At 47.5% G+C, this 12415-nt stretch overlaps 1 protein-coding gene across 3 annotated transcripts in view; it reads right to left on the bottom strand.

Moving 5' to 3' along the window:
- The window catches only part of AP3D1 (adaptor related protein complex 3 subunit delta 1), a 560201-nt gene that overhangs the window by 299285 nt on the left and 248501 nt on the right, over window positions 1-12415 (bottom strand). For all 3 annotated transcript variants that reach the window (XM_063914795.1, XM_063914794.1, XM_063914796.1), the window contains exon 16: window positions 6450-6595. In XM_063914795.1, coding sequence (XP_063770865.1) covers window positions 6450-6595 — 146 coding nt within the window. The remainder of the gene's footprint in view (window positions 1-6449; window positions 6596-12415) is intronic.

The following is a 12415-nucleotide window of genomic DNA, read 5'->3' as shown; positions in this document are numbered from 1 at the left end:
GCTACACACAAAATAAAATTTTACTTACCGATAAATCTATTTCTCGTAGTCCGTAGTGGATGCTGGGACTCCGTAAGGACCATGGGGAATAGCGGCTCCGCAGGAGACAGGGCACAAGAATAAAAGCTTTAGGATCAGGTGGTGTGCACTGTCTCCTCCCCCTATGACCCTCCTCCAAGCCTCAGTTAGGATACTGTGCCCGGACGAGCGTACATAATAAGGAAGGATATTGAATCCCGGGTAAGACTCATACCAGCCACACCAATCACACCATACAACTTGTGATCTGAACCCAGTTAACAGTATGATAACAACGAAGGAGCCTCTGAAAAGATGGCTCACAACAACAATAACCCGATTTAGTTAACAATAACTATGTACAAGTATTGCAGACAATCCGCACTTGGGATGGGCGCCCAGCATCCACTACGGACTACGAGAAATAGATTTATCGGTAAGTAAAATCTTATTTTCTCTGACGTCCTAGTGGATGCTGGGACTCCGTAAGGACCATGGGGATTATACCAAAGCTCCCAAACGGGCGGGAGAGTGCGGATGACTCTGCAGCACCGAATGAGAGAACTCCAGGTCCTCCTCAGCCAGGGTATCAAATTTGTAGAATTTAGCAAACGTGTTTGCCCCTGACCAAGTAGCTGCTCGGCAAAGTTGTAAAGCCGAGACCCCTCGGGCAGCCGCCCAAGATGAGCCCACTTTCCTTGTGGAATGGGCTTTTACAGATTTTGGCTGTGGCAGGCCTGCCACAGAATGTGCAAGCTGAATTGTACTACAAATCCAACGAGCAATAGTCTGCTTAGAAGCAGGAGCACCCAGCTTGTTGGGTGCATACAGGATAAACAGCGAGTCAGACTTTCTGACTCCAGCCGTCCTGGAAACATATATTTTCAGGGCCCTGACAACGTCAAGTAACTTGGAGTCCTCCAAGTCCCTAGTAGCCGCAGGCACCACAATAGGTTGGTTCATGTGAAAAGCAGAAACCACCTTAGGGAGAAATTGAGGACAAGTCCTCAATTCTGCCCTGTCAGAATGAAAAATTAAGTAAGGGCTTTTATATGATAAAGCCGCCAATTCTGACACACGCCTGGCTGAAGCCAGGGCTAACAGCATCGTCACCTTCCATGTGAGATATTTTAAGTCCACAGTGGTGAGTGGTTCAAACCAATGTGACTTAAGGAACCTCAAAACAACATTGAGATCCCAAGGTGCCACTGGAGGCACAAAAGGAGGTTGTATATGCAGTACCCCTTTTACAAATGTCTGAACTTCAGGTACTGAAGCCAGTTCTTTCTGGAAGAAAATCGACAGGGCCGAAATTTGAACCTTAATGGACCCTAATTTTAGGCCCATAGACAGTCCTGTTTGCAGGAAATGGAGGAAACGACCCAGTTGAAATTCCTCTGTAGGGGCCTTCTTGGCCTCACACTACGCAACATATTTTCGCCAAATGCGGTGATAATGTTTTGCGGTTACATCCTTCCTGGCTTTGACCAGGGTAGGGATGATTTCATCTGGAATGCCTTTTTCCCTCAGAATCCGGCGTTCAACCGCCATGCCGTCAAACGCAGCCGCGGTAAGTCATGGAACAGACAAGGCCCCTGCTGGAGCAGGTCCTTTCTTAGAGGTAGAGGACACGGGTCTTCCGTGAGCATCTCTTGAAGTTCCGGGTACCAAGTCCTTCTTGGCCAATCCGGAACCACGAGTATCGTTCTTACTCCTCTCCTTCTTATGATTCTCAGTACTTTTGGTATGAGAGGCAGAGGAGGGAACACATACACTGACTGGTACACCCACGGTGTCACCAGAGCGTCCACCGCTATTGCCTGAGGGTCCCTTGACCTGGCGCAATATCTGTCTAGTTTTTTGTTTAGACGTGACGCCATCATGTCCACCTTTGGTTTTTCCCAACGGTTTACAATCAGGTGGAAGACTTCTGGGTGAAGTCCCCACTCTCCCGGGTGAAGGTCGTGTCTGCTGAGGAAGTCTGCTTCCCAGTTGTCCACTCCCGGAATGAACACTGCTGACAGAGCTATCACATGATTTTCCGCCCAGCGAAGAATCCTTGCAGCTTCTGCCATTGCCCTCCTGCTTCTCGTGCCGCCCTGTCTGTTTACGTGGGCGACTGATGTGATGTTGTCCGATTGGATCAATACCGCCTGACCCTGAAGCAGGGGTTTCGCTTGACTTAGGGCATTGTAAATGGCCCTTAGTTCCAGAATGTTTATATGAAGAGATGTTTCCATGCTTGACCACAAGCCCTGGAAATTTTTTCCCTGTGTGACTGCCCCCCAGCCTCTCAGGCTGGCGTCCGTGGTCACCAGGACCCAATCCTGAATGCCAAATCTGCGGCCCTCTAGTAGATGAGCACTCTGCAGCCACCACAGAAGAGACACCCTTGTCCTTGTCGACAGGGTTATCCGCTGATGCATCTGAAGATGCGATCCGGACCATTTGTCCAGTAGATCCCACTGAAATGTTCTTGCATGGAATCTTCCGAATGGAATTGCTTCGTAAGAAGCCACCATTTTTCCCAGGACCCTCGTGCACTGATGCACTGACACCTGGCCTGGTTTTAGGAGGTTCCTGACTAGCTCGGATAACTCCCTGGCCTTCTCCTCCGGGAGAAACACCTTTTTCTGGACTGTGTCCAGAATCATTCCTAGGAACAGTAGACGTGTCGTTGGAATCAGCTGCGATTTTGGAATATTTAGGATCCACCCGTGCTGACGTAACACTACCTGAGATAGTGCTACTCCGACTTCTAACTGTTCCCTGGACCTTGCCCTTATCAGGAGATCGTCCAAGTAAGGGATAATTAAGATGCCTTTTCTTCGAAGAAGAATCATCATTTCGGCCATTACCTTGGTAAAGACCCGAGGTGCCGTGGACAACCCAAACGGCAGCGTCTGAAACTGATAATGACAGTTTTGTACTACAAACCTGAGGTACCCTTGGTGAGACGGGTAGATTGGGACGTGAAGATAAGCATCCTTGATGTCCAGAGACACCATATAGTCCCCTTCTTCCAGGTTTGCTATCACCGCTCTGAGTGATTCCATCTTGAATTTGAACCTCTTTATGTAAGTGTTCAGGGATTTCAGATTTAAAATTGGTCTCACCGAGCCGTCCGGCTTCGGTACCACAAACTGCGTGGAATAATACCCCTTTCCCTGTTGTAGGAGGGGTACCTTGATTATCACCTGCTGGGAATACAGCTTGTGAATGGCTTCCAAAACTGCCTCCCTGTCGGAGGGAGACTTTGGTAGAGCAGACTTCAGGAACCGGCGAGGGGGAAACGCCTCGAATTCCAGTTTGTACCCCTGCGATACCACCTGTAGAATCCAGGGGTCCACTTGCGAGTGAGCCCACTGCGCGATGAAATTCTTGAGACGGGCCCCCACCATGTCTGAGTCTGCTTGTAAAGCCCCAGCGTCATGCTGAAGACTTGGCAGAAGCAGGGGAGGGCTTCTGCTCCTGGGAAGCGGCTGCATGGTGCAGTCTTTTTCCCCTTCCTCTGCCCCGGGGCAGGAAGGAATGGCCTTTAGCTCGCTTGTACTTATGGGAACGAAAGGACTGAGTTTGAAAAGACGGTGTCTTTTTCTGCTGATGTGAAGTGACCTGGGGTAAAAAGGTGGATTTTCCAGCCGTTGCCGTGGCCACCAGGTCCGATAGACCAGCCCCAAATAACTCCTCCCCTTTATACGGCAATACTTCCATATGTCGTTTGGAATCCGCATCGCCTGACCACTGTCGCGTCCATAACGCTCTTCTGGCAGAAATGGACATAGCACTTACTCTTGATGCCAGGGTGCAAATATCCCTCTGTGCATCACGCATATATAGTAATGCATCCTTCAAATGCTCTATAGTTAACAGTATATTGTCCCTATCCAGGGTATCAATATTTTCAGTCAGGGAATCCGACCACGCGACGCCAGCACTGCACATCCAGGCTGAAGCGATTGCTGGTCGCAGTATAACACCAGTATGTGTGTATATACTTTTAAGAATATTTTCCAGCCTTCTATCTGCTGGTTCTTTGAGGGTGGCCGTATCAGGAGACGGTAACGCTACTTGTTTAGATAAACGTGTGAGCGCCTTATCTACCCTAGGGGGTGTTTCCCAACGTGTCCTAACCTCTAACGGGAAAGGATATAGTGCCAATAATTTTTTAGAAATTAGCAGTTTTTTGTCGGGGGAAACCCACGCTTTATCACACACCTCATTTAACTCATCTGACTCAGGGAAAACTATTGGTAGTTTTTTCACACCCCACATAATACCCTTCTTTGTGGTACTTGTAGTGTCAGAAATGTTCAATGCTTCCTTCATTGCCGTGATCATGTAACGTGTGGCCCTACTGGACATTACGTTTGTCTCCTCACCGTCGACACTAGACTCAGTATCTGTGTCTGGGTCTGTGTCGACCCACTGAGGTAACGGGCGTTTTAGGGCCCCTGACGGTGTCTGAGACGCCTGGACAGGCACTAATTGATTTGCCGGCTGTCTCATGTCATAAACCGTTCTTTGCAAAGTGCTGACATTATCACTTAATTCTTTAAATACGATCATCCAGTCAGGTGTCGACTCCCTAGGAGGTGACATCACTAACCCAGGCAATTGCTCCGCCTCCACATCATTTTCCTCCTCATACATGTCGACACACACGTACCGACACACAGCACACACACCGGGAATGCTCTGATAGAGGACAGGACCCCACAAGCCCTTTGGAGAGACAGAGGGAGAGTCTGCCAGCACACACCAAGCGCTATATATATATATATATACAGGGATAACCTTATATAAGTGTTATTCCCTTATAGCTGCTGTTTATATAGTTTTTAGCTGCCAATAGTGCCCCCCCTTCTCTTTTTTACCCTGATTCAGTAGCAAGTCTGCAGGGTAGAGTCAGGGAGCCGTCCTTCCAGCGGAGCTGTGAGGGAAAATGGCGCTTGTGTGCTGAGGAGATAGGCTCCGCCCCTTCACGACGTCCTTATCTCCCGCTTTTTCTGTAAAAAATGGCAGGGGTTAAAATACATCCATATAGCCCAAGAGCTATATGTGATGTATTCTTTAGCCAACCTAAGGTATTATCTGTTATATTGCGTCTCAGGGCGCTCCCCCCCAGCGCCCTGCACCCTCAGTGACCGGAGTGTGAAGTGTGCTGAGAGCAATGGCGCACAGCTGCAGTGCTGTGCGCTACCTTAGTCTGAAGACAGGATCGTCTTCTGCCGCCGATTTCACCGGACCTCTTCGCTCTTCTGGCTCTGTAAGGGGGCCGGCGGCGCGGCTCCGGGACCCATCCAGGCTGAACCTGTGATCGTCCCTCTGGAGCTAATGTCCAGTAGCCTAAGAAACCCGATCCACTCTGCACGCAGGTGAGTCCGTTTCTTCTCCCCTTAGTCCCACGATGCAGTGAGCCTGTTGCCAGCAGGACTCACTGAAAATAAAAAACCTAAAATATACTTTTATTCTAAGCAGCTCAGGAGAGCCACCTAGCCTGCACCCTTCTCGTTCGGGCACAAAAATCTAACTGAGGCTTGGAGGAGGGTCATAGGGGGAGGAGCCAGTGCACACCACCTGATCCTAAAGCTTTTATTCTTGTGCCCTGTCTCCTGCGGAGCCGCTATTCCCCATGGTCCTTACGGAGTCCCAGCATCCACTAGGACGTCAGAGAAAAAGGTTTTAAGGGAAAACCTGACCTACACCCATGCCCTGGTGATCTAGTGGGATCGCCTGTACTGCCACAGTGTCCACCGACCGCGCCGGATCGCGATAAAGTACGGGTCCCGTGAACGGGACCCACTCACCACCTCCCAAAGCGCGGCCACGCGATCCCGGAGAGCCCCCGTCGTGTGTGCCTGACCAGAAGAAAACCGGAGCCTCCTGCTGTAGGTACCCGGCAACCAGGGCGCGGGAGTGTACAGCGCCGCTGGGGAGAGATGGAGCTGCAGCAGTGAATGTCACTAGACATGTACACACTGCTGCAGCCCTTGAAGTCTTCACTTTTCTTCTCAAAAAAGCTCTTCTTAGGGCTGCCCAGAGCAGCCCCTCTGTTATGTGCCTGCTATCTGCGGCACCAACTAGAAAACTGAGCTCCTGTGCAGGGAGGCGGGATTATAGAGGAGGTGGCTCTATGCATCTTGGAAACTGTCAAAGCTATTTGAGCAGGTTGGTGCCTCGGATCAAGATCCTACTCTACACCCCTATGTCTATCCTTGTGGAGCCCAGTGTACCCCGCAGCAGAAACAATTCATATGAAAGTAACAAAAATCAACCCCTTTTAAATCAGAAGCAATACAAAAAAAATAATTGTCCTGAACTTTTTTTTTTTTTTTAAATCATACAGTACGTGTACATTTGCTTTTGCTCATCTACTAAATGTAGTTAAGGGCAATTAAACAAAGATTATACACTTTTCCGCAACATACCCTTCAGGAACAGGGACTTTTTTCTGAGCTTTTGGTGCAACCGGGTTCAGTTCACCAGCAAACAGTGCCATAACCTCCTCGGCAACAGGGACCTCCTTTGCTTGTAGCTTCAGTATATATTTGATGAGCTGCAGTATGCAGGAAGCCTGCAACACAGACAAATGATTAAAACTCAATATAAAATTACTAAATTTAAAGGAATACTTGCAATCAGCTGCTAATATAAAGGATAATGAACTTATTATGGTATGAATGAAACAAAAACAATATGCAGAGGTGTGCAGAAATGGAATTTATTAAGGTTTCTGAGTTTATTAGCAATCTCAGCCTAAAAAAAAAAAGAAACACTGCTACAGACAACAGTGGATAACCAGTTTATTTAGTATTTTTGTTCAAGTATGTAGAAGTCTGTATGATAGTGCCTATAACTCATCACATGCTTATTGTCTGCAAGGCTAACTTATAAAGCGTCTAGCTGAATATGATCAGTTATTAGGATACAGTCTTAAAGTATTGGCCTCAGGAAATGACCAAATAGATATTAGTTGCTCCCTCCCAAGGGGTATTTTAATTGTATTAAACATCCTTTTGTCTCATTTTGGTTTTTAAATATCAAAATTGATTAAAAAAAAAACCTGAGCATATCATTCTGCAACACCAATGCACGAGCCCATTAAACAAATCTATAAAGTGACCATGTATTCATCCAGATAACTCACGGACATCAAGGTATTCCTAAATAAGTCAATATAACCTATATACTGCAGTACTAACTCTCCGTGATGTGTATAAACGGTTTCAAGACCTACCATTGACAAAAATGCTCTTCTAAAGCTGGGTACAGACTACGCAATATTACAGACATTTTATCGCTACGAGGCGATTTGTAACGATAAATTGTTCACATTAAACTTAACAGCATATATGACAGGATTCCAGACTTAGCTAGAGGTTATATTCAGTCATATACATAATAGCCGATACACATTAAAAATAACATTAAGCAAAAAACAATAAAACCATTAAGGTTGATTAATGTACACATAAGTTTGGGCACAAGCTTATGTGTAAATAGATCATCCTTCATGGATTTATTATTTTTCAGGTCATATGTGCTGTTAATTTTAATGTATATTGGCTATTATGTATATGAATGAATATAATAACCTTTATCTAAGTCCGGAATTCGTTTATATGTGCTGGCGAGTTGTTATGACAACACATAAACAGATCAAAGTCAATTGCGTGAAGCACAGGTCAGATGTGGTCACATGACCCGAACAACTATCGATAGTGACACACGCGTTAGAAGCGAGTCATATGCCCCAAATAACTGTACTGACCGCAAGTAAAGGGACACGAACATACAGGGCAGCGTACCACATTTCCCAGGCACCACTACACTCAATCCCGTGTGAGTGGTGTTTGAGATACAGAGGGGATGCGCAATGTGTCTAGGACTCTTCCTTGTTTAAAAAAAAATAAGAATTTACTTACCGATAATTCTATTTCTCGTAGTCCGTAGTGGATGCTGGGAACTCCGTAAGGACCATGGGGAATAGCGGCTCCGCAGGAGACAGGGCACATCTAAAGAAAGCTTTAGGATCACCTGGTGTGCACTGGCTCCTCCCCCTATGACCCTCCTCCAAGCCTCAGTTAGGATACTGTGCCCGGACGAGCGTACACAATAAGGAAGGATTTTGAATCCCGGGTAAGACTCATACCAGCCACACTAATCACACTGTACAACTTGTGATCTGAACCCAGTTAACAGCATGATAATAGAGAAGCCTCTAGAAAAGATGGCTCAATACAACAATAACCCAAATTTTTTGGTAACAATAATTATGTACCAGTATTGCAGACAATCCGCACTTGGGATGGGCGCCCAGCATCCACTACGGACTACGAGAAATAGAATTATCGGTAAGTAAATTCTTATTTTCTCTGACGTCCTAGTGGATGCTGGGAACTCCGTAAGGACCATGGGGATTATACCAAAGCTCCCAAACGGGCGGGAGAGTGCGGATGACTCTGCAGCACCCAATGAGAGAACTCCCGGTCCTCCTCAGCCAGGGTATCAAATTTGTAGAATTTTACAAACGTATTTGCTCCTGACCAAGTAACTGCTCGGCAAAGTTGTAAAGCCGAGCCCCCTCGGGCAGCTGCCCAAGATGAGCCCACCTTCCTTGTGGAGTGGGCATTTACAGATTTTTGGCTGTGGCAGGCCTGCCACAGAATGTGCAAGCTGAATTGTACTACAAATCCAACGAGCAATAGTCTGCTTAGAAGCAGGAGCACCCAGCTAGTTGGGTGCATAGAGGATAAACAGCGAGTCAGATTTCCTGACTCCAGTCGTCCTGGAAACATATATTTTTTGGGTCCTGACAAAGTCTAGCAACTTGGAGTCCTCCAAGTCCCTAGTAGCCGCAGGCACCACAATAGGTTTGGTTCAGGTGAACGCTGAAACCACCTTAGGGAGAAACTAAGGACGAGTCCTCAATTCCGCCCTGTCCGAATGGAAAATCAGATAAGGGCTTTTACAGGATAAAGCCACCAATTCTGACACGCGCCTGGCCCAGGCCAGAGCCAACAGCATGACCACTTTTTCTGTGAGATATTTTAACTCCACAGATTTAAGTGGGTCAAACCAATGTGACTTTTGGAACCCAAAAACCACCTGGAGATCCCAAAAGTGCCACTGAAGGCACAAAAGGAGGCTGTATATGCAGTACCCCTTTAACAAATGTCTGAACTTCAGGGACTGAAGCTAGTTCTTTTTTGGAAGAAAATTGACAGAGCCGAAATTTGAACCTTAATGGACCCCAATTTCAGGCCCATAGACACTCTTGTTTGCAGGAAATGTAGGAATTGACCCAGTTGAATTTCCTCCGTCGGGCCTTACTGGCCTCGCACCACGCAACATATTTTCGCCAAATGCGGTGATAATGTTTTGCGGTTACATCCTTCCTGGCTTTGATCAGGATAGGGATGACTTCATCCGGAATGCCTTTTTCATTCAGGATCCGGCGTTCAACCGCCATGCCGTCAACGCAGCCGCAGTAAGTCTTGGAACAGATAAGGTCCTTGCTGGAGCAGGTCCCTTCTTAGAGGTAGAGGCTACGGATCCTCCGTGAGCATCTCTTGAAGTTCCGGTTACCAATTCCTTTTTGGCCAATCCGGAGCCACTAATATAGTGCTTACTCCTCTCCATCTTATCAATCTCAGTACCTTGGGTATGAGAGGCAGAGGAGGGAACCCATACACTGATTGGTACACCCACGGTGTTACCAGAGCATCTACAGCTATTGCCTGAGGGTCCCTTGACGTGGCGCAATACCTGTCGAGTTTTTCCCAACGGTTTATAATCATGTGGAAGACTTCTGGGTGAAGTCCTTACTCTCCCGGGTGGAGGTCGTGCTGAGGAAAACTGCTTCCCAGTTGTCCACTCCCGGAATGAAAACTGCTGACAGTACTATCACATGGTTTTTCGCCCCGCGAAGAATCCTTGCAGCTTCTGCCATTGCCCTCCTGCTTCTTGTGGCACCCTGTCTGTTTACGTGGGTGACTGCCGTAATGTTGTCTGACTGGATCAACACCGGCTGACCTTGAAGCAGAGGTCTTGCTAAGCTTAGAGCATTGTAAATGGCCCTTAGCTTCAGGACATTTATGTGAAGTGATGTCTCCAGGCTTGACCATAAGCCCTGGATATTCCTTCCCTGTGTGACTGCTCCCCAGCCTCGCAGGCTGGCATCCGTGGCCACCAGGACCCAGTCCCGAATGCCGAATCTGCGGCCCTCTAGAAGATGAGCACTCTGCAACCACCACAGGAGGGATACCCTTGTCCCTGGTGACAGGGTTATCCGCTGAAGCATCTGAAGATGCGACCCGGACCATTTGTCCAGTAGGTTCCACTGGAAAGTCTTGCGTGGAATCTGCCGAATGGGATTGCTTCGTAGGAAGCCACCATTTTTACCCAGAACCCTTGTGCATTGATGCACTGAGACTTGGTTCGGTTTTAGGAGGTTCCTGACTAGCTCGGATAACTCCCTGGCTTTCTCCTCCGGGAGAAACACCTTCTTTCTGGACTGTGTCCAGGATCATCCCTAGGAACAGAAGACAAGTCGTCGGAACCAGCTGCGATTTTGGAATATTGAGAATCCAATCGTGCTGCCGCAACACTACCTGAGATAGTGCTACACCGATCTCCAACTGTTCCCTGGATCTCACCCTTATCAGGGAATCGTCCAAGTAAGGGATAACTAAAATTCCCTTCCTTCGAAGGAATATCATCATTACGGTCATTACTTCAGTAAAGACCCGGGGTGCCGTGGACCATCCCTACGGCAGCGTCTGAACTGATAGTGACAGTTCTGTACCATAACCTGAGATACCCTTGGTGAGATGGGTAAATTTTGACATGAAGGTAAGCATTCTTGATGTCCCGAGACATCATGTAGTCCCCTTCTTCCAGGTTTGCAATCACTGCTCTGAGTGACTCAATTTTGAATTTGAACCTCTGTATGTAAGTGTTTAAAGATTTTAGATTTTAAAATCGGTCTCACCGAGCCGTCTGGCTTCGGTACCACAAAAGTGTGGAATAATACCCCGTTCCCTGTTGCAGGAGGGGTACCTTAATTATCACCTGCTGGGAATACAGCTTGTGAATGACTTCCAAAACTGCCTCCCTGTCAGCGGGAGACGTCGGTAAAACAGACTTTTGGAAACGGCGAGGGGAATACGTCTCGAATTCCAATTTGTACCCCTGAAATATTACCTGAAGGATCCAGGGGTCTACTTGCGAGTGAGCCCACTGCGCACTGAAATTCATTGAGAACGGGCCCCCACCGTGCCTGAACTTGTAAAGCCCTAGCGTCATACTGAGAGCTTGGCAGAGGCGGAAAAGGGTTTCTGTTCCTGGGAACTGGCTGATCTCTGCAGCCATTTTCCTCTCCCTCTGTCACGAGCAGAAAAGAGGAACCCTTTTGTCCGCTTGCCAACAAGGACTGCGTCTGATAATACGGCGTCTTATTTTGAGAGGCGACCTGGGGTACATCCCCTTTTTTAAGGCAATACTTCCAAATGCCGTTTGGAATCCGCATCACCTGACCACTTTACTGGTATAATTGGACAACGCACTTATACTTGATGCCAGTCGGCAAATATTCCGCTGTGCATCATGCATATATAGAAATGCATCTTTTAATTGCTCTATAGGCAATAATATACTGTCCTTATCTAGGATATCAAATTTCCAGTCAGGGAATCCGACCACGCCAACCCAGCACTGCACCTCCAGGCTGAGGCGATTGCTGGTCGCAGTATAACACCAGTATGTGTGTAAATACATTTTAGGATACCCTCCTGCTTTCTATCAGCAGGATCCCTAAGGGCGGCCATCTCAAGAGAGGGTAGAGCCCTTGTTCTTACAAGCGTGTGAGCGCCTTATCCCTCCTAGGGGGTGTTTCCCAACGCACCCTAACCTCTGGCGGGAAAAGGTATACTGCCAATAACTTTTTAGAAATTATCAATTGTTATCGGGGGGAAACCCACGCATCATCACACCTCATTTTATTTCTCAGATTCAGGAAAACTACAGGAAGTTTTTCCTCACCAAACATAATACCCCTTTTTTTGGTGGTATTTATATTATCAGAAGAGTGTAAACTTTTTCCATTGCCTCAATCATGCAATGTGTGGCCCTATTGGAAATCACGGTTGTCTCTTCACCGTCGACACAGGAGTCAGTATCCGTGTCGGCGTCTGTATCTGAGGTAACGGGCGCTTTAGAGCCCCTGTATGAGACGTCTGGACATGCACAAGCTGAGTAGCCGGCTGTCTCATGTCAACCACTGTCTTTTATACAAAGCTGACACTGTCACGCAATTTCAACAGTACATCCACTCAGGTGTCGACCCCCCAGGGGGTGACAACACTATTACAGACACTCTACTCCGTCTCCTCAT

Source organism: Pseudophryne corroboree, chromosome 1 (genome assembly GCF_028390025.1).
Source record: "Pseudophryne corroboree isolate aPseCor3 chromosome 1, aPseCor3.hap2, whole genome shotgun sequence".
NCBI classification, from domain to species: Eukaryota; Metazoa; Chordata; class Amphibia; order Anura; family Myobatrachidae; genus Pseudophryne; species Pseudophryne corroboree.
Note: the sequence above shows the minus strand (reverse complement) of the source record. Positions and strands in the feature narration are given on the sequence as shown.